At 40.2% G+C, this 27,598-nt stretch overlaps 3 protein-coding genes across 5 annotated transcripts in view; 2 read left to right on the top strand and 1 right to left on the bottom strand.

The window, feature by feature from the left end:
- LOC116044766 (potassium voltage-gated channel subfamily H member 8-like) overlaps positions 1 to 8,775 on the top strand; it is a 31,680-nt gene extending 22,905 nt beyond the window's left edge. Inside the window, exons 11-15 of one of the 2 annotated variants that reach the window (XM_031292229.2) lie at positions 797 to 1,011; positions 4,689 to 4,939; positions 6,079 to 6,188; positions 6,414 to 6,466; positions 7,890 to 8,775. In XM_031292229.2, the coding sequence (XP_031148089.1) occupies positions 797 to 1,011; positions 4,689 to 4,939; positions 6,079 to 6,188; positions 6,414 to 6,466; positions 7,890 to 8,597 (1,337 nt within the window). In that variant the 3' untranslated portion in view covers positions 8,598 to 8,775. The remainder of the gene's footprint in view (positions 1 to 796; positions 1,012 to 4,688; positions 4,940 to 6,078; positions 6,189 to 6,413; positions 6,467 to 7,889) is intronic. The other variant, XM_031292230.2, reaches the window with a different exon arrangement.
- A 360-nt stretch (positions 8,776 to 9,135) lies between these two features.
- LOC116044768 (gamma-crystallin S-like) lies at positions 9,136 to 11,505 on the bottom strand. The gene is made up of 3 exons (XM_031292231.2): positions 11,356 to 11,505; positions 9,996 to 10,238; positions 9,136 to 9,497 (listed from the first exon to the last, which is right to left on the bottom strand). The coding sequence occupies exons 1-3, from the start codon at positions 11,362 to 11,364 to the stop codon at positions 9,225 to 9,227; spliced, it is 525 nt and encodes a 174-aa protein (XP_031148091.1). The 5' UTR covers positions 11,365 to 11,505; the 3' UTR covers positions 9,136 to 9,224.
- A 3,230-nt stretch (positions 11,506 to 14,735) lies between these two features.
- The window catches only part of LOC116044776 (DNA-binding protein SATB2-like), a 28,698-nt gene continuing 15,835 nt past the window's right edge, over positions 14,736 to 27,598 (top strand). The window contains exons 1-3 of one of the 2 annotated variants that reach the window (XM_031292248.2): positions 14,736 to 14,926; positions 23,817 to 24,056; positions 27,235 to 27,420. In XM_031292248.2, coding sequence (XP_031148108.1) covers positions 23,861 to 24,056; positions 27,235 to 27,420 — 382 coding nt within the window. In that variant the 5' untranslated portion in view covers positions 14,736 to 14,926; positions 23,817 to 23,860. The remainder of the gene's footprint in view (positions 14,927 to 23,816; positions 24,057 to 27,234; positions 27,421 to 27,598) is intronic. The other variant, XM_031292247.2, reaches the window with a different exon arrangement.

The raw sequence follows: 27,598 nt of genomic DNA, 5'->3' as shown, positions 1-27,598 counted from the left end.
GATGTGGACTATCCCTTATATTGGGGCACTTCCTGCATTGTAGTCTTTCAATAGACTGCCACCAGTTGTGGTAGAAGTATTGAGATCTTTTTACTAAAGTAAAAGTACTAATACAACAATATAAAGAAAATACTCCATTACAAGTAAAAGTCCTTCATTTAAAATCATAAAAGTGCAGAAGCATTATCAGCAAAATGTACTTTAAAAGTAACAAAGTGAAAGTACTGGTTTAATAAGAATAGATGGCAATGCTTAGAGTTTCCTTTTGGTTTCTTTTAGGAGTTTCCTGATTTTATAATCATGATAATGCACTTGATGCTGGTCCAATATAGAAAATATTGGAGTCAGTTAAAGGTATAGTGCGTAGTTTCTGTGGCCTCCATGAGGAATTCTAAGTAATGACAACAACACTGTCGGCGCATCCACATGATACAGCCTTCTGTGATCCCCAGAAAAAAGCCAAAGACGACACGGAGGATTAAAAAAAACATGATGGACTCTTCAGAAGAGGTCATTATCTTCACTCGAGCTTCTGCGCGGGAAAGTCACCGGACGACACAATCTTCTGAACATCGCCATACTGAGAAATACAGAGAGAGTTGTGTGGAGCTGATAGTCTTAATTAGCTTTGTAGCAACTCATTTGGCAATGGCTCAAATGTAACGGACGTTCAATAATATCAAAAAGTTACGCACTAAAGCTTTAAGGAAATATTAAATGCATCTGTTGCATTATGGCTCATATATCAGCTTCCAGGTTAAGTACGTGACACAATGTATGTGTCTCTGCTTTCCAGGTCGGGGCGACCTGATTGGCTCCGACTGTCTGACCCAGGAGGAAGTAATTAAGACCAACGCCTGTGTGAAGGCCCTGACCTACTGTGACCTGCAGTATATCAGCCTGAAAGGCCTCCGCGAGGTGCTCTGTCTCTATTCTGACTACGCCCAGAAGTTCATCACTGAGATCCAGCATGACCTGACGTACAACCTCCGGGAGGGACACAGCACAGAGGTACGAGAATGGCCGATGCTTTTCTGATCACTGATCACTCTGCTCACAGTCAAAATCTGAGTTTGGAAGGTTAAAACATAATTTCTGAAACAAAGTTAGTCAACAAGTTGGGGACAAATAAACACACATAAGTTTTGCGTTGTCCATTCATCAATCACCCGCCACTTATCTGAATCTGTGTTGAAGTGGCAGCAGGCGTTACAAAGTAGCACGGACATCCTTTTCCCCAGCACATCCTCCAGCTTGTCATGTGGTATACAAAGATGTTCTCAGGCCAGATGGGATGTGTAGTCCCTCAGGCATGTTCTGGAGAATCTCCTCCTAGTCAAACATGATCTGAGGCATCCTGATCAGACACCCAAACAACCTCTTAACCTAATATCACCCTATATAGAATCTGTAAGGTATAACAGCCAGTCTCTCTGTCCAGCTGTCTGATGTTGTTTTTTTTCCATTGGTAAATGTAATATTACCACTATCATTATTAATATTACCATAGAAGTGTATTGCAGATAACTAATATCATGTTCTAAATGCCTTAAAGAAAGAAGACTCCTTCTGTTTTTATATTAGACTGAGCTGTGCAGTGACCTCCTCCACCCAACATTTTATGCAATGCCGGAGTGATGGCTTTGCACTTAAAAAGGATTAGCCATCTGGACTGGGAGTGAGGAGGAAGCCACGGCTTCTGCTTGAGATCCAGCCAACAGATAAATACATGGGCTAAACATGGACGATTCAGATGCCAGTAATCTACAGATGGATCTCAGCTGTAGCGTACACATGAATAACCAGCATATACTGGAAATAACTAAGTCACATTTTCACTGTGAGTAAGCTTGCTAACTAGAGCAGAGGTCCAAGGAAAATATCAGGGGACAGAGTATAGCAGCATGAAAACTATTTAAATTATACCTAATAGACTTTCTAGCTTTAGTATATGGGCTTTTTGCATACATGAACTCCTTTACTTTTTGCTGAAGGAGGCATCTTTACATTTATTGCCAAATTCATATATGTAGTCAGTCTGGAAACATGTTGATTCCTGCTTGATTAAGACAACTAATCCCCCCCTGATTGGCTGTAAGTCCACTTAGTCTTAGTCCACCTTTTTTTTTAAATGATAAACAGCTTATCTCTATAAAACAAGTGAGTGAGGGAGCAGGTGCATGAAAGGATGCGGTTCACTTATGGATAGAGAAATAAAGTAAGACGTTTGCAGCTATTTGCTCAGCTGTCAGGCCTCACTGACCATTTTTTTTAAATGTTTCTATTCGACTTTCAAGCACGTTAAACAAACTGTTTAAATGTCACAGAAATACTATGTGAATTGGGTGTGCTTCTTGCTGTATCTCGCAGGATAGAAGCATCAAATGGAACATTGGAACAATGGATTTCTGAACACACAGTAGTATGGGACAAACATGGTGCATATTTTCTGTCTACGTTGAAAGATTTCAGCAAAACTTTTATTGTCATATGTAAATGATTGCGAGAACTTTTGTAGCTGACACTCAATGACACTAGCTACTTAAAGTAAGCATATATATAAAACTCATTTACCCTTGGAATCCATAGGAAACTCCACGTGCTTGTCAGTACCTTACAGACACACACACGCACACACACACACACACACACACACACACACACACACACACACACATATGTACACATTACAAACTAGCACTAACATGCTGTGCATTCAGTAACAAGCGCATCCAGTGAGCCCGCATTCAGCCCAGCTGGTCGGTGCTCGGAGCCTGTCGAGATAGGTTAAATCCCGGAACTATCCAGGAACTGTGGTCTCCCTTCTTTTTTTGTTTTGCTGCTATTCAACAATAAAGAACACCAATTGGAACGATTCGTCTGTTCATTTAGCCTACTCTATATCTTCCCGTTAAGGAAAGGGAGCACTTGACAGCTTCTAGCCGCTCTCCAAGCGCACTGCTCCGCCGGAAATGTGGATGTATATATTATTCGGTGCCTTTTTATTGAGCATCAACCTCACGTTTGCGCGTATTGTCGGAAAAAATTACTTAAAGTATAAATAAACGCTTCATTTCAGGTCGCGGTTACGCCTGTGAGACACAGCTGAGGCGGAGCCGTGCAAACAGCTGCACAGATAAAAGTGAAAGCATATATGTAGACGTACCTAACAAAACGTTTCTGACACAACGGCTTTTGATCCTGTTGCAATAAAGTAGCATTTGCGGGGTTCAGGAATTCCTGACATTAAAAGAAAGTGGGGAGGGGCCCTCCACTTTATGGGCGCCCCTGTACTCCGGGCGCCTATGGTATATTCACCACAGCGACAGCAGCACTGAGTGCGGCATGGGACTAAAAATAGCGCTATCAGAGGGATGGGGGAGGAGTGGGTCATCCCTGACTGGATAAATATAGAACAACAACCAGATGGAGACGAGACGAGAAAACATCAGGATGAAAGGTAGCTGCAGGGGAAAGGAAGAGGAAGAACCTCGCCGATATTTGCAGTCACGTGCCGACACACTGCAGACATTCACACATGCAGCTCTCACATACCAACATACCATTACACAGCGTATTTGTCCGTGCAGATACAGAATCATTTACACACACACACACACACACACACACACACACACACACACACACACACACACACTGTGTTGTCCAATGTTGTCTCGCGCCTCGTGTCTAGTACATCTCACATGCATAATTACTCACACATATTACATGTACAGTGACCATATTTCAACATCTCTCACATGCAACATACACATATTTCTCTATCTTTACAACCGCAATAATGCACACAGAATTGTACGGAGCCCTTATAGCGGCATGCTGCATATCAAGGGTGGCACGTGCTGCTGAAATGCCAAACAAACCCTTCTCCACTCGGATCACTTCAGGCAAACCACTGCTAAAATTAAACCTCTGTGATCTAAAAATACCAGTCGAGCACGTGGGCCAAAGACATGATGGAGAAGACAACAAACAGAGGGGAGGGAAGAGTGGTGGTGACAGGGGGGCAAAAAGGGAAAAGAGAAAACTGGATTTGTTTGACAGTGTTTTCATCTGCTGTAAATGACAGTCCACAGAAGATGCAGGAAATATACATCCAAGAACCATCCACCAGTAACAACATGCTGACTGCAGGAATTTTACTTTAAAAGAACAATCTGTTTGGATATGACTTGTTAGGAGTCATAAACATCCGCAAACATCATCTTCTATATTATTTCATCTGAGGTTATAGAGAACCTTCAGAGCTGAATGTCTTTGGGAGTGAATGGCGTCGATGCTTGCTTGGTTTTGAATGAGAGCGCTCCTTTGCAGCGCTGCTGACAAACCGAATGGATATCAGCGCCATTGCAGCTATTGTGAATGGCTACTGTTCACTCAGTGATGCTTTCAATGGCTCAGCAGCTCCCCCATCTGGTGAAAGAGTGACTTCAACATTCCTGACCTATTAATTCTCGCGCTGTGTGCCATTTCAAACCTACACACTTATGCTAAGCATAAGAGCATTATAATTAATACTGTCAGTATGCATGCATACTAAAGAACATGTGGACATGTAGGTGGTACTCATAGCTACAAAATAAAAATAAAAAGAATCGCAGCAGCTCTCTGTGTTTCAAACAAATGATTACACTTTGTTGTATTCTGCCCTCTTTTTAATTCCTCAGACAGGCTGCGAGAGCAACGGAGGGATCATGAAGAAGCTTCCATCCATCAAGGAGGACGAGGAGGGATCAGGTTCAGAGGATGAGAACTCCCCACTCCCCAAGATGCCTCCCCCGAGCAGACCAGGCAGAGGCCTGCGCTCCCCGCTACTGTCGGCGAGAACCTTTAGACTGGCGAGCAATCGCACCCGGCCTGCCAGCCTGCAGATCCCTGGGGTGAGCTTCAGCTGCCAGCAGCCGGACCTCAGCCCTCGGTGAGGAACCATTCACTGGGTTAGGGGCTTAGTGTTAGCTTGTTCATCCAGTGGCAGTAACCCACTGTGTGAATTTGACTTTTGACTCTTTTTTGACTTGTGATATTATTCTTAAACACAAACCATCTACAGGCTAATTTGAGTCCCTGGAGAGGTGGCAGCAGATGCTCGACTGGAGGAATCCATTCACTTTAGTACAGCTGTGTGAGGGTGCACACAAGCATAAATTGTGTCGTGAAAAAGCCCTAAGTCCACCCCAAAGGGACTTACCATCTTCCAGAGAAAACACTGTTCACAAACTGCTCCAAACAGCTCTATTGTAGTCCAGCCTTCAGAGACAAACGTGCATCACTTTGTAACACACGTTATAATGCTCGCCTAGCTGCTAGCGTGGCACGCCCTCATACTCTGCTTCTGACTGGCTAGCAGTCCTTACCTAGCTACTGTGCATGTGCGACTCCCAACAAAGATGGAACAGAAGTGAGATGTCTCACTCTGTAGCTAAAACAGAGAGCTCAACATACAGGGTGAAAAGAGGAGCTGCAGCAATGTGCAGTACAACAAAAATATAGTTTTTTTTTTAATTAAACCATGTAAATCTATTTTGATACATCCTCTATATACAATTATGAACAGGAAAATGAGCATAATATGAGCACTTAAAGGGAAATAAGCTGCATCACAGTTGGAAAGAAATCTTGATTACGTTGACATATCTGCCCACGAGAAGCATTAATGAGTTCTCTTTTTAAAGGACAAATCATGCACTCAGCAATAATCAGAGAATTAAAGATGCATTTGTATTTGTATGATCTTAATTGGGGTCCTGGAGATCCCTGACTCTAAAGGATTTTTGTATGGTTAGGTTTTTATTAGCTTTGCTGCCTATCTAACAAAACAAAAGAAGAGGCCTCATAATAATAAACTGCACTTGGATTCAGTGAAGTAATGAGTAATCTTGTTGTTGCTTTGGCGATGTCCAGTTTGTGTTTCTGTAAAATCTAAAGTCAAAAGAGATTATATGGGATCTTGTATGTTGTCTTGAACAAGGAAAAGCCATTTGAAAGTTAAAATCATCACTTTCTTAACTTATTGTCTTGTGTGGAAGACATTGACTCACTCTTCTTGTCTGTCCTCAGGTTTCTAGATGCGATTGAGGCAGAAAACCAAAGTGTTTATGACCGGAAGTTTGATTTTTCTCCCACTTCATCTCAGAGTTTTCTTCCCAGCCCAGATTCAGCTGCCTCAGGTTAGCGTGCGCGCACACACACACACACACACACACACACACACACACACACACACACACACGCACATACACACACCAGACTGAGTGGTCTGTAGAGCTGCAAAGATAAATTGTTTGAATAAATCACTAATGTATTCTTAATTATCAGTCAGCTGTTGAAGTCCTTACTTGCATGTATACGTGTGTACTGTATATGCATGTGTGTATTTCTGTATCTGTCCACAGGGGCCCATGATGACGGTAACACCATGCAGACTATCGCTAAGCTAAAACACGAGGTAAAGCTGGTCATACTGAGGTGTTACAGAGAAAAACTGTAACATTGTTGATTTAGAAATGACAAATAAAGAGTTTTTTTTAATGAATATATGACTATGACCAAATGCAAATTGGTGTGATCCCCAATTTAAACGCCATTTCATAGTTATTTGTCAGCAGTGGTGGAATGTAACTAAGTACATTTACTCAAGTACTGTACTTAAGTACAAATTTGAGGTACTTGTACTTTACTTGAGTCTTTTCTTTTCATGCCACTTTCTACTTTCTACTCAACTACATTTCAGAAAAAAACGTTTTACTCCACTACAATAATCTGATAGCTTTAGTTACTAGTTACTTTACAAGTTGAAATGAAATGATTAGCCTGTTAAACACTTAGTTGATTGACTGTTGAAGTTTTGATCGTTTCCAGTTTCTAAAATGTGAGAATTTTTTCTGCATTGAGTACTTTTACTTGTAATACTTTAGTACTTTTTCCTGACATATATTACATATTTTTACTTAAAGGTGCCCTGCCACACAAAACAGTTTTACTTGCATTTTTTGAAATATGTTAGGTCCATATGTGTTTGTGTTATGTCGTGAATGTGAAAATGAACTGCTACCTCCTCTGTCAGCTCTAGCCACTGAAAAGAAATAAGCGGAGAAATCAGGCCAATTACAAAAGCTGGTCGGTCTGACATCATGTTGTCTGAGCTCATTACTATTCATGAGCTCGCCCAGTTGCGCTGGGTAAAGGATGCTGATAGCCAGGCTCTCATTGGCTAGCTGTTAGCCAATCAGAGTCAAGCTGGCACAAATCGAGCTGAGTCTTCCTGCAGGGTTTCTATACCACGCTAGAATGGCTTGTAACAAGGTAACCAAGGCATTTTTTCCACAAAAAAAGTCCATGGTAGAACTTCAGACATTACCACAAAGTAATGAAATACGTGTGACAGGGCACCTATAAGTAACATTTTCAATGCAGGACTTTTACTTGTAACAGATTTTGTTGGTATTAGTACTTTTTCTTAAGTAAGGGATCTGAATACTTCTTCCACCACTGTTTGTCAGTTAACTTAGTTATTAAAGTTAAACTGGTGTTTAGGTTGAAGCCTGTCATAGTGTCCTATTATTGTAAATTGTTGCTTATCTTGTTTTTATTTGTTATGATGAGTTTTTGTTATTGCACTTTGACTGCACAGCCCATATTTTCTGTCAGTTGTCACCAAACAATTCACATAAATGTTTCTTCATTTTCAAACAGCCCTAGTTATTTAAAAAAAAAAAAAAAGGAAGAAATCCATATTTTAAGCTAATGAAAGACTTTGGGATGCAGTTTGTATCCCAAATGTAAGTCGTAATAATAACTTCATTGTATTACAGGGACTTTCCCAAACACAGCAGCAGTACTGACTCTTCCTCTGACTCCCGTCTCTCCAGATGAGCGTCCTCTCCCGCCAGGTGACCGCCGTCAGTCAGGAGCTGCAAGAAATGACGAGTCTTCTCAAACCCCTCTTCCACAACCCCTCCACACTGCTGATGGCCAGCACCGTGGCTCGGCCTCCCAGCGTGTCATCACACAGCTGCTCCCCGGCCCCACCCCTTTTTACCCAACACGCACCTGTGGATTGCTCGGACAATCACAATCCTCCATCCGTCCTGGTAGCTGAACCGCCCTCTCCTCACCCGAGCATGACGGAGCTGTTACAAGGAGAGTTGGATCCGATTCAGTGTCCCCCATCCCAAACCCTCACCTCCCGTTATCCCCCAGTCTCCCATCGCTCGGCTCCCCCATCACTCAACAGCTCACCCCATGAGCACACAGTTATGCCACATCCCTCCTCCATCTCCATCCCCTCTCTTTCTTCATCAAGCCATCCATCATCCATCACTCCCCTTTTGGTAGACTTATCAGGACCCGATAGTCAGCAGCCTCAATCCCGTCTCCTGCTCGTGTCCCAGTCTGAGTCCCAGTTCACATCCTCGTCTTACCCCCGTACCCTTTCCCAGTCTCAGCTCCAGCCCCTTCTCCAGCCCTCCAGCATGGCCTCACACCCCGAAGAACCCCTCCTGGACCTGCAGGAGTGGAGTGGGGGGGAGCACACCACCCAGCTCAGCTTCATCAACGAAGGACAGCCCCCGATGTGAACATTGGAGGAACTCAACAGACAGGACCAACCAGCATGCCGCACAACTCACTGCATGACAATCATGTGTCCAAAGTTTGGCATGTGAGTTAAGATGTAAATACATCGATTTTAAACTATTATGACAATGAACAACAGCTGTATGCAGATACGATAATAAAATAGTTTGTTTTACAGTTTGATTTTGATTTGTTTTGACAGGATCAGTAATAAACTCCTTTCACCGTTAATTATATAAATTAACGGTTTGTTCAGTTCAGCCCGATTTCTCCCTAATCTCCTTAAAACCACTCTGTTACTGCTTTTCAGAGACATCCCACAAATATAGCAAGAAGCTTAAAGGACAAGACCCATGAGTGTACACGTTTAGCTCCTTTACTATAAACTGTGCGTACTTCCATTACTATTAACCAATTTCCAAGGCATGCTCTTTAGATATGTTATTTGGATGTATGTTTAGCCTCAGGTACAGATCACTCAATGGACAGTATATTGCACTCGTACTGCCAGACACTCAGACACAGTGAAGACACAAGTCGTTTCTCATCATTTAGTTTTATTGAAGCCATGGCTGCTGTGACAACCGTGAGCCAATCAGCAGGGCGTAAAAAAAAAAAAAGGACATTAGCTACTCAGTTAGCCTTCTGAAAGACTGTACAGTGGGGCAGACAGCGCCCCAGTCCACCGGCTTGCGGTACTCGCCTTTCTCCAGCACGTACTGCCGGCCCTTAAAGTTAGGGTGCTCGTAGAATACCCACCAGCCTCCCAGGACCCTGCAGGAGTGAACCTCCCTCCAGTGGAAGTTCTCCAGCACGGAGGGGCAGTCCTCAGTCGCCTCAAACATCCGACCGGCAAAGTCCCCTTTGACATAGAGCTGGATCTTGTAAGGTTCTCCACTGGCCTGGAGGAGGATGAGAAGAAGAAACGGAGAGATGAAGATGGGTTTTTGTAGAGATGTGGTGCAAACATGGATGGAAGGGGAAAAAGCTGACTGAGAGATGGATGCAGGTTTTGGCTGTGATGAAGAGGGTGTGTGGTGGAAGAGTAAAGAAATGGCTGAGGAATAAAAAGTGGATGGCACAATGGAGAAGTGCAGTGACAGGGTAGGTTTGAACTAATATCAAGCATCTGTTTAAACAAGTCATTCTGTCTGATATTTAGCCTTCAGGACTTATGTTTGCAGTTTGCTTCTTTCTCTCCACATAATCTCTAGAACTAAGCATCAGAAACTTTAAACAAGAACGACAAAATCTCCGCCGTTGGCATATTTTCCCTACTAAATTAGCTTTCAAGACTCAATGGTAGACAGAATGAAGGAGGTGTGATGCAGAAATGTTTTGTTGAGACATAATTCAGCATCTTGAAATGTAAGCGTTCTCATACTAAAAAGGAGGCTTACGATGTGAATCATCTTGCAGGAGCAGACTCTATCGTTGAGGCCGATCCAGCTCTGGTAGTCGGGGTACTCGCCTCTGCTGAGGACGTACTGGTAGCCCATGTAGTTCGGTCTTTCATAGATCACCCAGGTCCCGCTCTCCACTCGAGCTGAGTTGCAGCGACTCAGGTAGGAGTGGAAGTCGGTGCAGTCGCCGTCGCACTCATACCTGCGACCCTGGTAGCTCTTGTCCTCGTAGAAAATGATCTGGGGGAAGGCACATGAGTGAATCTGATATTAGGAAAAAGTAATAGACCTTTTTCACGGCAGACGTGTTGACATGTCATAGTAGGAAAAGCACAGGTGTATTCAAAACCATTAATGATGGCTGCATTCCACTTAGGAGAGGCCCTGGTATTGTGCATGCTGACTCACTGAAATAGCTTACTGGGACACTTGATGGAATTGAGCCATCGTTAAGGTTATCAATTTCACCTACTATGACAAGTCAAAATGTCTGCTGTAAAAAAGGTCCATAATCCATTGAATTTGAGTTTGTGCCTGTACTATTAGTAAGCTGGACAATAAAGGTTGTATATGTAGACTCTAAACATTCTCTTAACATTTGGGTTTCTGTCTGTAAAGAGGTATGTGCATAAACACTCACAGACCTCAACAATCGTGAGGTTTTTGTAAAGGAAACAGCAGAGCCACAAGAGAAAAAGAGCAGGACAGCCTCACTTCTGACTACTTTTCTACCTTCTAAATGCTGCAAGCCAAGAGCTAAATGTAGAAACTAAGTTTACAAGCTTACAAAATGAAAGGCATTTTAGACACAACTTTCTGCATTAATATTCCATAGCTGTTAAACGTCCTAACATCAACCGAGGCATTTTTGACTGTAGTCTTAATTCACGTCTTAAGCAAAACTGGAAACAGGTTAGCCCCTGCTTACAGTCACTTTAGACGTCGGAGTCATCCAGTTGCCTGAATAATGAAGACAGCACGCAGCATCTCATTAAAACAACATGTATTGCTGTTTTGAAGGTATGTCCAGAATCCTCAAAATCTGGATAAACACATATTCATATTTCATTTCCTGCTACCTGGATAGGAAATATGGCTTTGGGATCTTGGTTTAAAATCGTCTTCTTTTTAATGGTGCAACAGATGGAATATGTTTTAATCCAGATGCTTAAAAGAGTCTTGGGAGTGTCCTGGAAATATCTTCAAAACAGCAATAAGAGTTATTAAATGTCCTTGTGGGTTTTTCAAAATTTGCTGTAAATGTACAGTATTTGTGTGGAAAATTGGATGCAAAGTGATGTGACTGTAATAATAATATACGAGAGGCACAAACTTGACTTCTTTAGCTTCTACTTACCCTGCCCATCCTGCGACCAGCTGTGCTCCACCGTGTGGTCTCCCTTGAGTATGTGTGTGTAAACTAATTTTAAAAGTGTGTGTGTGTGTGTGTGTGTGTGTGTGTGTGTGTGAGTGTGTGCACTCGTATGTGAACCTTGTTCTCTTTTATACCTGCAGAGCCCTCTGTAATTGAGACAACTGCTTTGTCATGAGAATGAGATCCAAAATTTGAGTCAGTGGTTCCATTGCTGGTCATGTTTTCCAGAAACAGGCCGTGGGATTACACAGCATAGACCTCAGCCACCGACCAACTCTTTACAGCAAACTGTAAACCGTGTGTGTATACTGTAAACACACCCAGAGACATATGCACAAACACACTGACATAAAACATATAGACCTCTATTTGATGATTGTTTGATTGTTCAACTGTCCTCCTCACGCACCGAGGGGACCAAATAAGCAATACATTTCAAGCTGCCGCTCGTCAAATGGCCACTAGATGTCGGTGTTGTTTCACATTTTATGTTCCCCAATATTCCTCTCATCTTAACCTGAACCCAACCAATTAGGGTTCTCTGCAATGCAACTCTATGGGAAACATAAGGAGACATTATTTAAACGGTAGATAGACGCCATTGGGGAAGCATTCTCCAACTTCTAAATACTTTTAGAAACTTTATAAAACACAATATGTCATTATGTACGATTTCCAAAAATCAGTCAAAACCAACTGCAGCTCTAAGAACACTGCTGGTGAATTAAGTTTTCTTGTTTTGTTTTTTAAACTCTGTTTCTGGTTTCTTCCCCCATTTTCAAGACACCTCCCCAAACGTCACCTAAAATGTCTCAAAGACAGTGTCTTGAAAAGATAAAAACAACTACACTATGGGCAGTAATAAGGAATAACTGCAGCAGTAAGTGTGTAATCATTTTGTAAGAACAGGGCCAACGTTTAGATAGTAAAGTAATATAGTAAATAATAATGTAGCTGTCTATACTTTAGGTCAGACGGTCAGAACTGGTGGGAGGCCATAACCTACATGTCATTACCAAACGCTGCCACATGGGGGCAGCACTTCCTCAGTAAAAAGACAGCAGCTTTCCTCAGAGGTTCTCTATAATTGTTTGCTGTGATAAGTCAAAGCTAATGGCATAAAATGGAATAATTGGACTGTTGGCCGTACAAAAGAAGACATTTAATGAATTCACAATGGGCTCTAAGAAATTGTGATGTTTATTTTTCCCTATTTCATTTAAGATGATTGATTTTTCTGGAAGTTTATCATCAGACAATGATGATGGGGTGCGCATCTTAATGCATCTTAATTACATCTGATTGGTGTGACATGTTTCATGCACAAAGAAATTAAACGTGTTTTACTTTGAGAAAAACATAAAACTGCAATTTAATATAAATTTGGCTAATTTAACAGTCATTTTGGGTATAAATGATTTTGAACAGATTCTGTATAAAATAATCATTTCCTCTGCTTATATACAGCCTTTGGTCATATAATAATGATATATAAGTAAATCACAAATGCTTTAGTTAGTACATATAAAGCTCCAGAAAAACAGACGCAGAACATCAATATTTGCTGTTACAGGTAATACGAGCTGGCTTGAGCCTTGTGAAAGCACTCTTTAATTGCCACACATGCCATTACACACACACACACACACACACACACACACACACACACACACACACACACACACACACACACACACACGTCTTGCAACTTGTGGTGAGCTGTCAAAGCTACTTAGGATGATGTAGGACAGACAAGTGTACACACACACATACACAAACCACAGAGGAGGAGCGACAGGAAGGCAGACAGCCTGAGTAGTAATGATAGGTGACTATTCTTCCATCTAGAATAAATCAAGGAAAGTTGACCACCAGCCCTGCTATTTGGACAGAAAGACTTACAAACAACTAAGTGATGAATGGACAGAATATATGGAATCATTTCTCAGGATAGTACACATCTCTTTTCTTTAAAAGTGAAGAGTTATCACTTGCCTGCTCAAACATTAGAGTCATACTGTGCAGTGACATTAAATAAGAGGGATTTATAATTTGAATCCCACCCAACTGAAGAGTACAGTGAGCTTTTGGTAAATTGCCTCAGTTTTGAGTCAGAAATGTTAAGTTCATCAGAATTAGGAGAATAAATTAATCACATTTTTGAGATTAAATTCAGAATTGTAAAAAACAAATATCACATTGATATTGTAAGGTATAAGTGACTTAAGACAAAAGAAGATGTTTTTAAAATGTAATTGTTCATAAAAAAATGACTTGTCATACAATTCCTAAGTCTGCTGGCCATTTAGGAAGAATGACCTCTTCTCTGTAACTAAAACAGTGCCCATCAAACTGATCTGGTCTTATTCATTCAGTCAACCTTTATTTATACAGAGGGGGCTTCGATGAGCGCAGTTAGCTCTCTTCTCCATGGGTTCCCTTTGTATAGAACAATAGATACAGAATAGAATAGATCAGGATGGCAAAAGGATAAATCCTACTGCAGTTTATTCCATCTAATTGAAATAAGGGAACAAAGACAGACAAGGATCACTTTACTTAACAGGAGATCTAGAAAGAACCACCCGTATACACATTGTACAAAATATATTAAAGACGAGGGAAAACAAGCAAACAGTGGCATCTTCTCCAGGGTTAAGCACAGCAGTCCACTGAAGATTGGACATTTTAAACAATGTGTATACCCCCGAAACCTCTCTACCCCTATCTATCATTTATGGTCAAAGGGACAACGTTCACTTTTGGGCCATAGTTATAAATTGTAGGATTTGCAAGTTAAGAAAGGTCTAGCTCAGGTCCAACATTTCCTTTGAATTGTTTTTTTTTTCTCCACCAGTAGGAGTCAGACAATCAGCTTCTCTGTTATATCTATTCTGATCATTTATAACTTTTTAAACCCCGGTGTGTATCTCTTTAGTGTGTCTATGTAAGATTTGTGACATTGTTACAATGATGAACTTCTAACGTTTTTTTCCCCCAACTTATTCTCCTCCTGTTCTCTGCAATCACGACATCTGGGAAATGAATTACTCTCTATATCTGTGATCACATTATTTATTTAGTGCACGGCTTTCTAGAATAAAGAGGTAGCTCTTTTTTTTTTTTTTTTTTACCCACATGCTGCACAACGTCTGCTCAGCTTTTCATTTTTTTTAATTTTTAAACTATGTTTTCTGCTGGAGAGCTTAAATGTTACAGATTATCATTTGAAGACAGCAAATAAATGTAACGATTATTTCATGTGTGTCAATCTGTCTTCGGGGTTTCCCTCCCAAACCCCATCTCCTCCCTCCCTCCCTCCCTCCCGCCCTCTCTCCCTCTCTCCCTCTACATGTGTCATTTTACTGCTCTTTACTCAGCAGGCAGCAGCAGTCTGTCCTCATCACTCCTTGTCTTTATATCTCCTCGCTCGGTGTGCTGCTTTTGACACGAAGGGAAACGTTGGGAAATTCATATTGTCTCAGGCTGGATTCTCTCCTTTACACCAATGGATGGAGTTTATTCCCCAGCAAGCACAGTGACTTCTTAAAAAGTGAGTGAGCATTTACTGAAAAGTTCTTCATACTGTAACAACTGATGGAAAACTACGGATCAAATAGTTCATGATGCAAACATGCCTGACAATGAAGTGATACAAGTTGTATGGCATTTTGAACTGATACATAGGCAATGTGAGACTAGTTTCATGTCAAAATGCATATTTGTATGTAAGAAAATGTCATGCTTTAACACTGCATGCACGAGTAACAGTTGATCTTGTGGAGGTAAACTAGTTGCTTTCATTACAGTACAGTGGAACTCAGTCCAGAACCTTAAATATAACCAAATGGGACGTTGACCATAAAAAAACATTCTTTTGTCATTATTTGACAAAAATAGATATTCATAGTTTTACTACAAAACAACAGAGCTGTCACTTTTTATGAGACATGACTTAAATGTGGGGTTCCTTTTAGAAAATGCAGTTTATGATCGTGAAAATAATCACAAGTTGTTGTATTATCCAATATTCGGTACACATACACTTGATGTAGAGTATTTAAGTAAATCTTCATTAGACATGAGATGCTTTGAATTACTTAATTTTTTCATTTGATCAAAGTTAAGATTATTATATTTCCATAACTTGTTATCAGATTAAAAAAACATAGCCTTTTTCTTATAAAATAGAATTTCTCTAATTATGGAGTGACTTTTGTCTTCCTATTATAGCACTGACATTGCAACTTTTACAGTGTCTTGTTTTGCTTTACTAAGAGATTTTTTATATGGTTTTGAAATAACTTGAAAACACTTTGGAGCATATATATATATATATGCCTACAATATACCATAAAATATGTTTTCCTTGTGTGGTGGAAGCTTCATTTTAACTTGAAAACATCTGCCACATGCTTTTTTTCTCCATACAGCACTTGGATTGACAGCTTTTGCATGTTGCAATGGAAATGGCATGTTGGAACTAACTGGTATATAGAGAAATTACTCAATATATGTTACTGTATGTAGCCTAGGATGTAGAAAAAAGATAAAAAGAAAGTTGAAAAATAAGAAGAGCTGATATAAAAGGTAAAAGGGTATTCAAATAACATTATTTATTGTCTTAACTGGAGTTGAGGGAAACATATTTTACTATCAATTTAAATGATTTCCTATCACTAATATTTTTATTTCAATTAAAAAAAAACAGCTATTAAAACATAAAGACACTTCCTAATGCTAATGCATAGACTGTAAAGGGGAATAAAGGGTCACTGGTCATAACTTAATTGTGGAAAACATACTATATACAACTAACACAAGTTGTGAAGTTGGTTCAGATCCTATAAGTGTGCTCTCCTAACGCGACACCACAAGCCAAACTCAATTTAAAGTTCCTAGGACGTGTGCATTCTTGAAAACGACATATTGTTCAATTTGGCAAGCGACCAATCATCAATTATTTTAATATCCTTTAGTTTAACTGCCCCTTTACAAAGAGGTGTCATTAGTTAAACATAGCTGTAGCTAATACAATTAACAATGAGTAGGCCTAACATATAGCCTAGCTAGAACGTGTAGTGTGCCATTGAGCATTAACAATAAGAGACTGTTTTGTCAGCGCCGTTTTTTTGGTCAGTGCATTGACATACATATTGGTCAATGGCGGTTCATTTGGCACACCTGAATCAAACGGAGCCATTATTAGCTTAATTTTATTAGCTGCAGCTGTGTTTGTCTGCCGGGACCAAAGGCAGTATATAAGAAGGCCGGGACACGTTAGGTGAAAATCTTCCGCTATTAGCTGCTAATAAACGTAATAAACGTTAATGCTGCCGTGGGCGCGACAGTCAGGTAACAGTTCTAAAAGTTGAGACTTAACAACAATAAAGTAAGTCATCATTTGTACATGCATGCCGAATTTATCAGTATGTCCTGGAGATTTAGTTTTTTTGCTGGTAATGAGTAATAAATAATGAACAAATAATTATTTGAGTGGTATTTGAACGGAATTCGTCGCTTATTCACACTAGACCAAGTAGGGGCTTCGTCGCTGAAACAAGTTCTAATAAGATAATAAAATAAAAATTATGAACATTTCAGAAACAGAATCTGACTTAGTAATGTTATGTGATTTCCTAATATGATATTATAGACCTAATAGAAGGCTAGTGGTCTGTTGTAACCAAATAAAACATGCTGATGAAAATGACAATTAATAGTATTATTCCCACAGTCTCATATGTAGCCTACTAAATTGTATTTATTTTACTGAATACAAGCAGTAGAAACAAAAAGCAAAGTCTCAAAATAAAGACTTTAATAATTTTAGATAGGGCCCTGATATATACAATGTGAATGTATATTTGTTGTATATAACCATTCAGGTATGTGAAGGCCTGATCAAAAACCTAAATGTAACCAAATATTTCATCTCTTAATAACCACTATGAAACTAAACTAAACATTAGTTTTGATGATGTTGTTGTCATTTGACCCAAATACAGATGTGTGGTATTTGTTGTCAAAATAGAGCTGTCACTTTCTCTAGGGTTTTACATGATGTATTAGGTTTAGGACCAGGTGAATACTTGATATTTAATGTGCTGGTTTTAATGTACCTGCATGATCTGAGAGCCCGAGCAGGATCTCTTGTCTGGTGACTGTATTGTAAGCGAAGTTTGCCTCCGGTTCTGGTATAAAATATGCTTTTATTGCATATGCATTTGCAGTAAGTATATTCATAACCTATTCACTGGTTAAGAATTAATCAGCTACTAATTGAAGCAGTTTAATACAAGTATGTGGAGTTTGACCGTGTAGTAAGAGCTCACTGTGAGGCTGGTTGAGCGGCTTTAAAGGTGCCTTGTGGAGTTCTCTTATAAACAAACAAAAGTTCCGTTTACGTCTAGTGTTGCTCACCAGAACTCATTGCGTGTATCCTTGAGATCTAACAAATGTGATGAATGATTTTTCCTCCTCATAAAACAATTGCAACGCTGGTTTTCTGTGCACAAGACAAACAAAACAAGGACCCAGAGATTTGACCTCTTATTGTCTTTTTACATGCTTTTATGATGTCGTTTTATCCACTCAAGGACCACTTGATCCCCCTTAAAAGTCACTTGGAACCCTCTGAGGGTCTTTTGGACCCTTCCCACAAATGTTTAGGTGTCACCAGACCCCAATTAGACTCTAGTAAAATTCAGCCAGTCCTATTGTAACTGTAACCTACTTCAAGGACCTTGTGAACCCTCTCAAGGGCTCTTAAGGTGTCATCAGACTCCAATTTAGTATCCATACTTAGAGAATTCACAGTTGATTGAATTACAGTGAACACCTTAAATGCCGTTAAAGGCCCTTGAAGCTCTCTTAAAGACACTCAAGAGACCCCTTAAATTAGACCCTGCCTAAATTAATCTACTCCAGTATTTTGCAGCAAGCTGAGGTTTTCTATGTGTTTCTACGTGATTTGTCAGTTGGAGGCTACTGAGTGTGACTGTACATTTGGCCTCCATGTGTGCTAGTAAAGTCTGTGTTGGGAGTGTGTGGTCTCTTGGCTGTACACCCTCTGAATGTGTCACTTGAAGTGGTTTCATGTGTGTGAACGAGTGAGTGAAAGACACTTTTTTTTTCTTCTTTTTTTTTTAAACCTTTTTTTATGGAAGTATTTATAGTAGCCTAGTAAATAACAATTTAAACTTAGATTCATAATGCTCAAATGAAGGCGAAAGTCCAAGTATGAAGTCGAAGGTCCTAGTATTGCGCATGTTGGCTCACTGACACACTCCCTGAGTTCCAATACCTATACTACTATACTATTTAGTATGCCAAAAAAATATTTAGTATGTCAAATGCAGTATGTCAAAAAATACCAGGATGTCCTACTGCATCCGGTCACATTTTGCAGTATGTAAGCTAGCATGCTTTTCTGGCTATTCTGACCCACAATCCTTTGTGCAGCACATATGAGCAAGACGGTCAAAGTTCAAGGCGCAATGATATGAAGAAGTAGTAGCCCCGATTATATGCAAATTGCATGCAACAGTATGTACTTTGTAAGGGCAGCTGCTGTCTATACTAAAAGTAAAAAGAAAAAGGATGAGATTTGGAACTGAGCCACTGGGTCTGTTCGAAAATTGCATACTAACCAACATACTAACATACTATTCGTACTAAGTATGACGTACAATTTAGTATGTAGTTCGTTCCAACTGCATACAGTAAAATAAGGATTTTGTGTATGTGAGAAATACGCAAATGTATACTACATTAGTTAGAATTTCTGAGTATCAGACGTGAGCTTACTGGACATACTCAACTGCCCCAAAATGTATTGCGGTTTTTCAGACTGTCCAATGGTGAATTTGCGAGGCAGACAGTTTAAATAATTTACCGTTGGATAAAGTAACAACAAGTGATGGCGAGTGACATTAAGGTACAGTTAAGGGGACAAATGCAGGAGCTCGTATATCATGTACTGTAGAAAACACTAAATTATTTAATGATTTTAATTTGACCTAAAAGAAAACTGGAAAATATTACACTGAGTGTACTGTAAGAGGTAATGTTGATTTACATTTGTGATAAACTCTTCATTCAACAGCAGCTCGGAAAAGCGTATTGCTTGAGTATAGCTCATTTTAAGTCTGCTGTTATGTCATACTTTCATAATCGTAATTTGGTATGCAGTATGCAGCACATAAACATCGAGTATGCAGTACGTTAGTATGCGATTTTTAAACACAGCCCTGTCATTGCTTAATGGGAAGCTTGACTAGAACAGAGCCATTGTTAATGTTATTAGTAACATCTGACCTTTTCCTTCTGTGAGAAGTCAAAATGTCTGCTATGATGTATGAAGTCTTCGACCCGCTGACGTCAGCACTAACTTGCTATCTTCTCAGGTGATGCAGCCATCTTCACATCCTTTTTCAGAATGATCCACTGTTTGGCCTTTAAAACTCCTGGGCTTCCATGTCTATAGGTTTAGGATCATTGTCATGCTGTACTGCGCTTATATTGAGAAACTAAAAGTCCTACAAATCTCTTTAAGGCTGAAAGCGAGCAAGCTCAGATCCAATGTGCTGCCATAGAGACAAACACACCATGTTCTGTTACTGTATGTACTGCTTGTGTGCCTGATTTCCCTGTCCGTATGCACAGTGCTCTGATTTTCTTTCAAACACCACAACCATCTTTTTATTTTTTTCTCCACATTTTATGTCTCCTCATTAATGACAAACTGGTTTGAGGAGAAAATATGACGGAGGGAAGGGGTCTGATTATAATCAATTGCCCCAAATATGAGAGAGAGAGAGAGAGAGAGAGAGATTTTTTTCCGCCTTGGATTCCTGTTTCGGTTGCTCATGATGTGATACAGTGTGTGCGGTGTCTAAACCTAGTTTTGTATAGTGTATGGTCTAAACTAGGCTAGACCTGTGTCGAGCTCAGTTATACAAAAAAAGTTTCATTGGCATTGTGTCCTTGTTTGGTGTGTGTTGATTTGAGAGATTGAGCATTTAGTTGTTATTCATCCCTGGAGTGTAAATGAGTCCCACCATGGGAAATGGATTCTTTGGCAAATGTCTTTTTTCGGTTTTGGTGGCCTGGAGAATGCTCAGCAATCATTAAATCTGTTGTATGATAAAAAAGGATTAATGGGTAAATTAGCAAAGGCAGTGTGGGAGGGACAGCTGCACCCAGAGGGACAGAGATTAGCAGCACTATTGACATGATGGTCTTTTAGAAATAAAACTGCTTTTTAATCGTATATTGTAGAAACGCATAGTATCTGTCATGTGTCTGTTTCTAAAGGGATGTTTAGAATTTGATTGTTGTCAGTCAGCAAGCCAGGTTATAGGTAAAGTCCTGCCACAACAGTACTGGTGCAGTGCAGTGAACCATAGCCTAGCTCTCAATTCCCCAGTTGGTATTGGCCTTCAATAGTGATAAACTCATGGTTTAATTCCTGGCTGGAGTTCCTGCTCGGCTTAACCTTTCCAGGGACACTATCACATATGAAGTATCTTAAGGATATATATAGGGGCTGCAACTAACGATTATTTTCATAGTCGATTAATCTGTTGATTATTTTCTCGATTAATCGATTAGTTGTTTGGTCTATAAAATGTCAGAAAATGGTGAAATATGTCTCGTTTTGTCCACAACTCAAATATATTCAGTTTACTGTCAAAGGAGAGAAGAAACTAGAACATATTCACATTTAAGAAGCTGGAATCAAAGATTTTTTACTTTTTGTCTTAAAAACTTACTCAAACCGACTACCGGCGATTAATTTAAAAGTTGACTAATCGATTTAATATTTGCAACTCTAGATATATATATGTTTTTTGGGCATTTTAGGCCTTTATTTGACAGGACAGCCCAGATTGAAAGGGGAGAGAGAGGGGGAATGACATGCAGCAAAGGGCCGCAGGTCGGATCCCGACCCGCGGCAACTGCGCCGAGGACTGAGCCTCTGCACATCAGGCGCACGCTCCACCAGGCGAGCCACCCAGGTGCCCCACATATGAAGTATCTTGTTCGTGGTGTAAGGAATCCTTCTCCTTGTTGCTGCACTTGGGACTGCTAAAAAGGAGAAGTTGCTATTGGTCTCCAACATGGTAGCTATAGGGTATAGGACGCACATGGACTGTCCCTGCGTTCCAATATCCATCCATACTACCATATTATTTAGTACACCAGTTTTGTGACAGATATCAAACACTATATACAAGTTGCTCTTAACCAATATATGAGTCTGAGTGCACATTTTGAAATGCATGTATTTCATTTATATAGTGCCTTAGCGGTAAAGAGACACATATTGCAATCTCTCTCTCTCTCTCTCTCTCTCTCTCTCTCTCTCTCTCTCTCTCTCTCTCAAACAAGGTGGCCGTCGCTCCATACTGTGTGATTTAAATGTTTTGTCTTGTTGGTGTTGGATGGGCTTTTTTAAACAGCAGCTATTAATTTTTCATGTGTGCTTTATTATAATCATGTATCGCTTTTGAGTGCAGATGTATGTGTCGCTGCCGGCTTAACCGGTCATACCAGTGGTAACCACACAGTGTGAGGAAAAACACAAAGCAGGGAGAGCAGACCACTTTCTCAAAGATACTGTGCAGAGTTTATTTAGCCATGCATGATGCTGCAGGTTTTGGGTATCCTGTTCAAATATATATTTTTTGAGGCTTTACTCACTTCTAAATGTTTTCTGGCAGTAAACCAGTGCAAAGAAACATTTTTATAGTTTAGAAACCACATGGAGACCTGAGATGTAAACATTTAAGTTGACTGTGTTTGCTTTTTAAATGTTTAATGCCTACACTTCTGGTTTACGAGCCTCAGCAGATTACAGTATATGAGTGCTGTGTGTAAAATGACAAATGACAGTCATTTACAGTTAAAGAACCTATAAAAATGTTTGGCTCAGACGTGATCCCATGTAACAATGTCAGCATTTAGAGGAATAGTTTGACATCTTGGAAAATAGATGTATTCACTTTCTTGCAAAGAGTTAGATGAGAAGATCGATACCACTCTCGTATTTGTTTGCTAAAAATGAAGCCAGGAGACCACTTAGCTTAGCATAAACACTGGAAACAGGGGAAACGGATAGCCTGGATCTGTCTGCCAATGGGAATCAAAATAATCCACCTACCAGCACATATAAGGCAAATTAATTAACAAATGATATCTTGTTTAATCCGTACAAAAACCAAAGTGTAAAAACGGCAAGTTGTGGTTTTAAGGTGGCTGCTTGTTAGAACTAGTGCCCAATGACTTCCTATAGTCTCTGCTGACAGAGTCCAGTCCTGCTGTGTCATGTCATCTAGTGTTCTGAAGAGCCATGTAATATTGTGACCTGTATTAATGATGTACTCGGTCCTTTCCTTTTGTACAAAGTCAAAGCTTAAATCATACCCATTGTACTTTAAGAGTCTACTCACCTTAAAGTCATTGTAGTAGCTCAGATATATATATATATATATATATATATATATATAGAAGCCACATACTGTAGATTAGCACATTAATAAAGTAAAACTGCTCTATAATATAACATACAATAAAAACTATAATATATTTATGATTTAACATACATAGTTGATAATACCACCTATATCATAAAGTATGTTGACAGAAAAATGTTGAATATTTTTTACATGTTTTGTTTAGTTCTATGTGCTTTTTGGTTGTGTTCTTACCTACAGAATACAGAGTGCATTGTCACAGTGTTCCTTACACTCGCTCACGTCTGTCATTATAACATATCATTTACTCCAATGTGTGTAAACACAGAATAATATACTTGTCTGTATTTAGTCTGAGTGAACGCCACTTGTTGACCTGTGATTCGTCCCAGATGCCTCTGACTCTGTCTGTTGTGGTCGTCCCTGCCTCTCTTGAATGTGAATAACAAAGAAATGTGTTCGCCGAATTGGCCGGGGAGGAATTGAACAAAGCGACCAGTTGTTGATGAAACAGTCTGTAATAATGGCTTTTCACTGTCAACACTGGCAGAGTATAAAAGACGATGTACTTGATATACAGTGTGTAGGTGTATGAAGACCATTTCAGCTTGTTTTGGTTTAATCAGAGTTGGGAAAGAGTCACTGGTACTGTATAATAACTGCATAACTCCTCCTTCTTACCCCTCTCAAACTCAATGGGATCATGTTCAGTGATATACAAGTCACAGTTTTCTTTAATGTAGGCTTAATCAAACACATTCATACTCCAATTAGGATCTGATATCAAAAACCTAATGGATACTAAATTCTGTGGATTGAAGCCAAGGCTTTTTGAATATGTAGTGGTGGCTTTTATTTGTTTATTTTTTAATTGTCTTCACGTCAAAACAGTGTCCTAAGCGTCATGCGACCTGACCGTATTTCTTGTTGAGCACTGAAGCAAGTTCTTGTGTTTCCTCTCAGCTTCACACTCTGTGCTGGGTGCTCCTCCTGGAGTTTTCAGGGTGATGGAGCAGCGTGGAGGTGCAGGCGGGGAAACGGAGAGCCCCAGCCTTCGGGACAGCACCAGCCCAGAGGAGAGAGGAGGGGAGAGCCCTGCCTCCAGTGGCCCCCCGCCGTGCAAGTTGAGCCTCCTGGAGGTCAACGGCAGCCCAGCAGCTCCGCGGACCAGACAGAACGGCACACCGCTGAGGCGACTAGGAGGTGCGGCATTGACACAGATATGCACATGCTTGCTTAAATACAAGTGTTCAGTCATTTATTTGGACTGAAGCTCCTCAAACACACAACGGTACACAAACAAATTCTTGTAAACAGCAGATTATGCATGAAAATAGATTTAAAATAAAATCTTAAAGTAACTCCTTCCTAGGAATAAGTACAGTACGAAAAAGATAAAGATAAAACAAGCGCTAAACTTTCTTCCTAAACACAAAACATCACCTTACATAGTGAAGTATACACATTCTATATTAAAATATATTAGCAACACTTTGAATTAGAGCTGGGCGATATGGAGAAAATCAAATATCACGATATTTTTGACCAAATACCTCTAACGATACCACAACGATATTGTAGTGTTGACTATTGGTGCTTTCACAAAATATTTACACAATGAGATTTTTGATAAATAATCATCAGTAATGTGGATATAATGACTAAGTGGGTAAAGGCAAATAACAGAACAGTTACAGTCTGGTAAGTTCAGAAAAGTACATCACTTTACTGTAATGCAGCCTTTAAAACCAGGAAAAGACAACACTTATGCCATATTACGATATCCAAAATCTAAGACGATATCTAGTCTCATATCACAATATCGACATAATATCAATATATTGCCCAGCCCTACTTTGAATTGTAGCAATAATAAACGTGTTAACCTGTACTCACTACAAAATAAGTCTCCCCTTAACCACACAATATTTCACTTGATTAATGTAGCAGAGAGATACAGAACGTAGGTACCACTAGTGGGTGAGAGGAACCTAAATGCTTTAAGGCCTGGATTAAGTTAGATGTTGGAATCGTTCCTTAGATATCTGTCCACGCTGACACAATCCTCTCTATTACTCTTCTGTTTTCCTATCACAGAAGCCTCTTTCAATCTGCTATTCATTTATTTGTATCTGTCCTGTTTGAAAATGAACCCATCACAATTTCCCAGAGCCCAAGGTGAGTCTTTACATTTCTGGGGTTGTCTTTACAAAATCCAAAGATACTGCAATCAAAGAAAATCCTTAATTTTAAGAAGCCAGAAGCAGAAAATGTTTGCTTTTTGGCTTGATTGGAGACTTAATACAATTAACTGATTATTGAAATTGTTGTTGGGAAGAGAAAGTGAGGACATGCAACAAAGGTCCCCAGCCAGAATTAACCTTCCTCCTGAGTTTATCCTGTTAGACTTGGCATGCAATTACAATTGTAGAATGATAGTAGGCCACTAAATGTATCCATACTTTTGAGATGATGTGTCTGGGTCAGTATCCTTCAACCCAAGTGCCAGCAGGATTTGAGCGTCTCTTTCAAACACACAACTATTTTCGTCACTTTTCGTATGTGCAAGCGAGTGCAACGCCGCAAATGCCTTTGACGGCTGATGGTGTTTGGCCTTCTTTTGCTTGGTCGGGGCGCGCTAAAATGTTAGCATAATGATCCATAATTGTATTGATGCTGAAGTTTTGGCACAAGGCACCAAAATGAAGTCTACCAAGGACATGTGGATGATGTTGGTGTCTACTGTCTGTGGGTTGGTTGGCCACACACACACACACACACACACACACACACACACACTTTACATTGGTATTTCAGAGCAGCATGTACGCTCTAAAATACCTAACACCCACGCACAAATACCCATTATTCTCTCATGCAGTTGAAAACATCATCATGCATCATCACACAAACATTGTAACAGCACACACACACACACACACACACACACACACACACACACACACACACACACACACACACACACACACACACACACACACATATTCGGCTAGGTTGCCTCCCTCCACCCTTCCACTGAGTGGTTGGCTTATAGGTCGATAGCGTGCCTGATGCTGCCTTGGTTTGGCTCCGGCTGATCTGTCTCTGCTTCATCGGGAGGAGGATTGATAGCTTGTTAATTAGCAGTTCCTGTGGGACAGAGCAGTGGACTGGATGGGTGTGAATGATTCCAGGAGGAGCTCTCTGGACTTGCCCAATAACGAGTCTAGACCAACGCACTGGAATCGGTTTCACCGCTGGAGTTATGGCATCGCTCCTGAGTGCTAAATAATATAGATATTATGTCAGGCAACACTTTAAGAGCTGTTCTGGAAACAAGACATATTCATTGTGGGTTTTAATGTGTGGTGCAAACACAAATAAAGCTGTGCAATCTTACACTGACTTACATTCACACTGGCAGCTGCCCAGTTTAACCAGAGTCTTCCACTGAGACCACCAAGCAGCTATACTGCTGCAACACTAACACATTACGTCACCCAACAGGCAGAGATTTGTTGAGATCTATTGCTGTCATCTTTGGTATTTGTAGGAATCCCTTTCACACCGATCCTGTTCAAAACGCTGAAACATGGATGACAAAAAGCTTAAAAATTCTCCCAAAAAAAGTTCCTCCCAGCCAGATTTGAGTACATATTCACAGAGGAAAAATGTAGAGGCGGACATATCTCTTCATTCCAAACGGTGAAAAAACTGTTTAGTTGCTCTGTAGCTGTTCTGTGCCTTGATCAGGAGCACGGAAATAGCGAAACGAGTAAAAAGAATCCCACCACACTTTCCAAACTGATTGAGAGATTTAAATGGGGAGCTTTCCAGTCACAAGGCTAGTTTCTAACCTGCAGACCCCCACCATGGCCAAATAGAAAGGCAATGGATGGAATGACTTTTTTTCCCCACTTCATATGAGCAATTTACTGATTTTTGGATTTCAAATTTGCTGATTTCTTGAACTGTAATTTTAATATGTGAAACATCTGATCATTTTTACTGCTTTGACTGTCTGAACTAACCAACTTCTAGACCATGATGATGCTGCTATCATGAACAGCTGTAAATACAGCTATCTGTGTGTACCGCTTCTAGATGTCATGTTGAATTTTGAGGGATTTTTTTTTTTTTATGCAGTTTGCACCCAGAAATGCTTGACCAAATTGGGCAATCCTGTCATCGATTTATCTAAAACTGTGCAAAGTCTTTTTGGATGAGGGGAAAAAAAACAACATATGTATGGAGAATATGCATCTGGGAAAACATTTAAGCCACCTTCACTTTCTGGAAAGAGAACAGACTACACACACACACACACACACACACACACACACACACACAGCCGGTCCCAACCTCTCTGTCTGTCTGCCAGGTTTGATGATCCCAGTCTACTGTGTGGTGGAGCATGCCGATGTGGGCGTAGCTGGTGACTGTGAGGGGCATGGCGACCGTCACGCTGAGTTTGTGTTGGTTCATAAGGATGTCCTCTTCACGCAGCTGGTGGAGACAGCACTGGTCGCTCTGGGATACTCACACAGCTCAGCTGTACAGGCAAGTGGTAAGTAGGTGTGTGTGTGTGTGTGTGTGTGTGTGTGTGTGTGTGTGTGTGTCTCAATACACTCATATTCGGGTTCTCTTAATTTCAGTTCAATGAAAACGTATCTGATAACTCTCACTACAAAGTTAAAATTATTAATGTGTAAGTTGTTGATATAATCAGATGTCAAGTTCATCGG

Source organism: Sander lucioperca, chromosome 24 (genome assembly GCF_008315115.2).
Source record: "Sander lucioperca isolate FBNREF2018 chromosome 24, SLUC_FBN_1.2, whole genome shotgun sequence".
NCBI classification, from domain to species: domain Eukaryota; kingdom Metazoa; phylum Chordata; class Actinopteri; order Perciformes; family Percidae; genus Sander; species Sander lucioperca.
Note: the sequence above shows the minus strand (reverse complement) of the source record. Positions and strands in the feature narration are given on the sequence as shown.

Bases quoted from the DNA above. Each gene is read 5' to 3' on its own strand.
- LOC116044768 (XM_031292231.2), bottom strand. The intron at 9,498-9,995 runs GTAAGCCTCCTT...ATCCTCCTCCAG, and splicing joins CCTGCAAGATGATTCACATC to GCCAGTGGAGAACCTTACAA.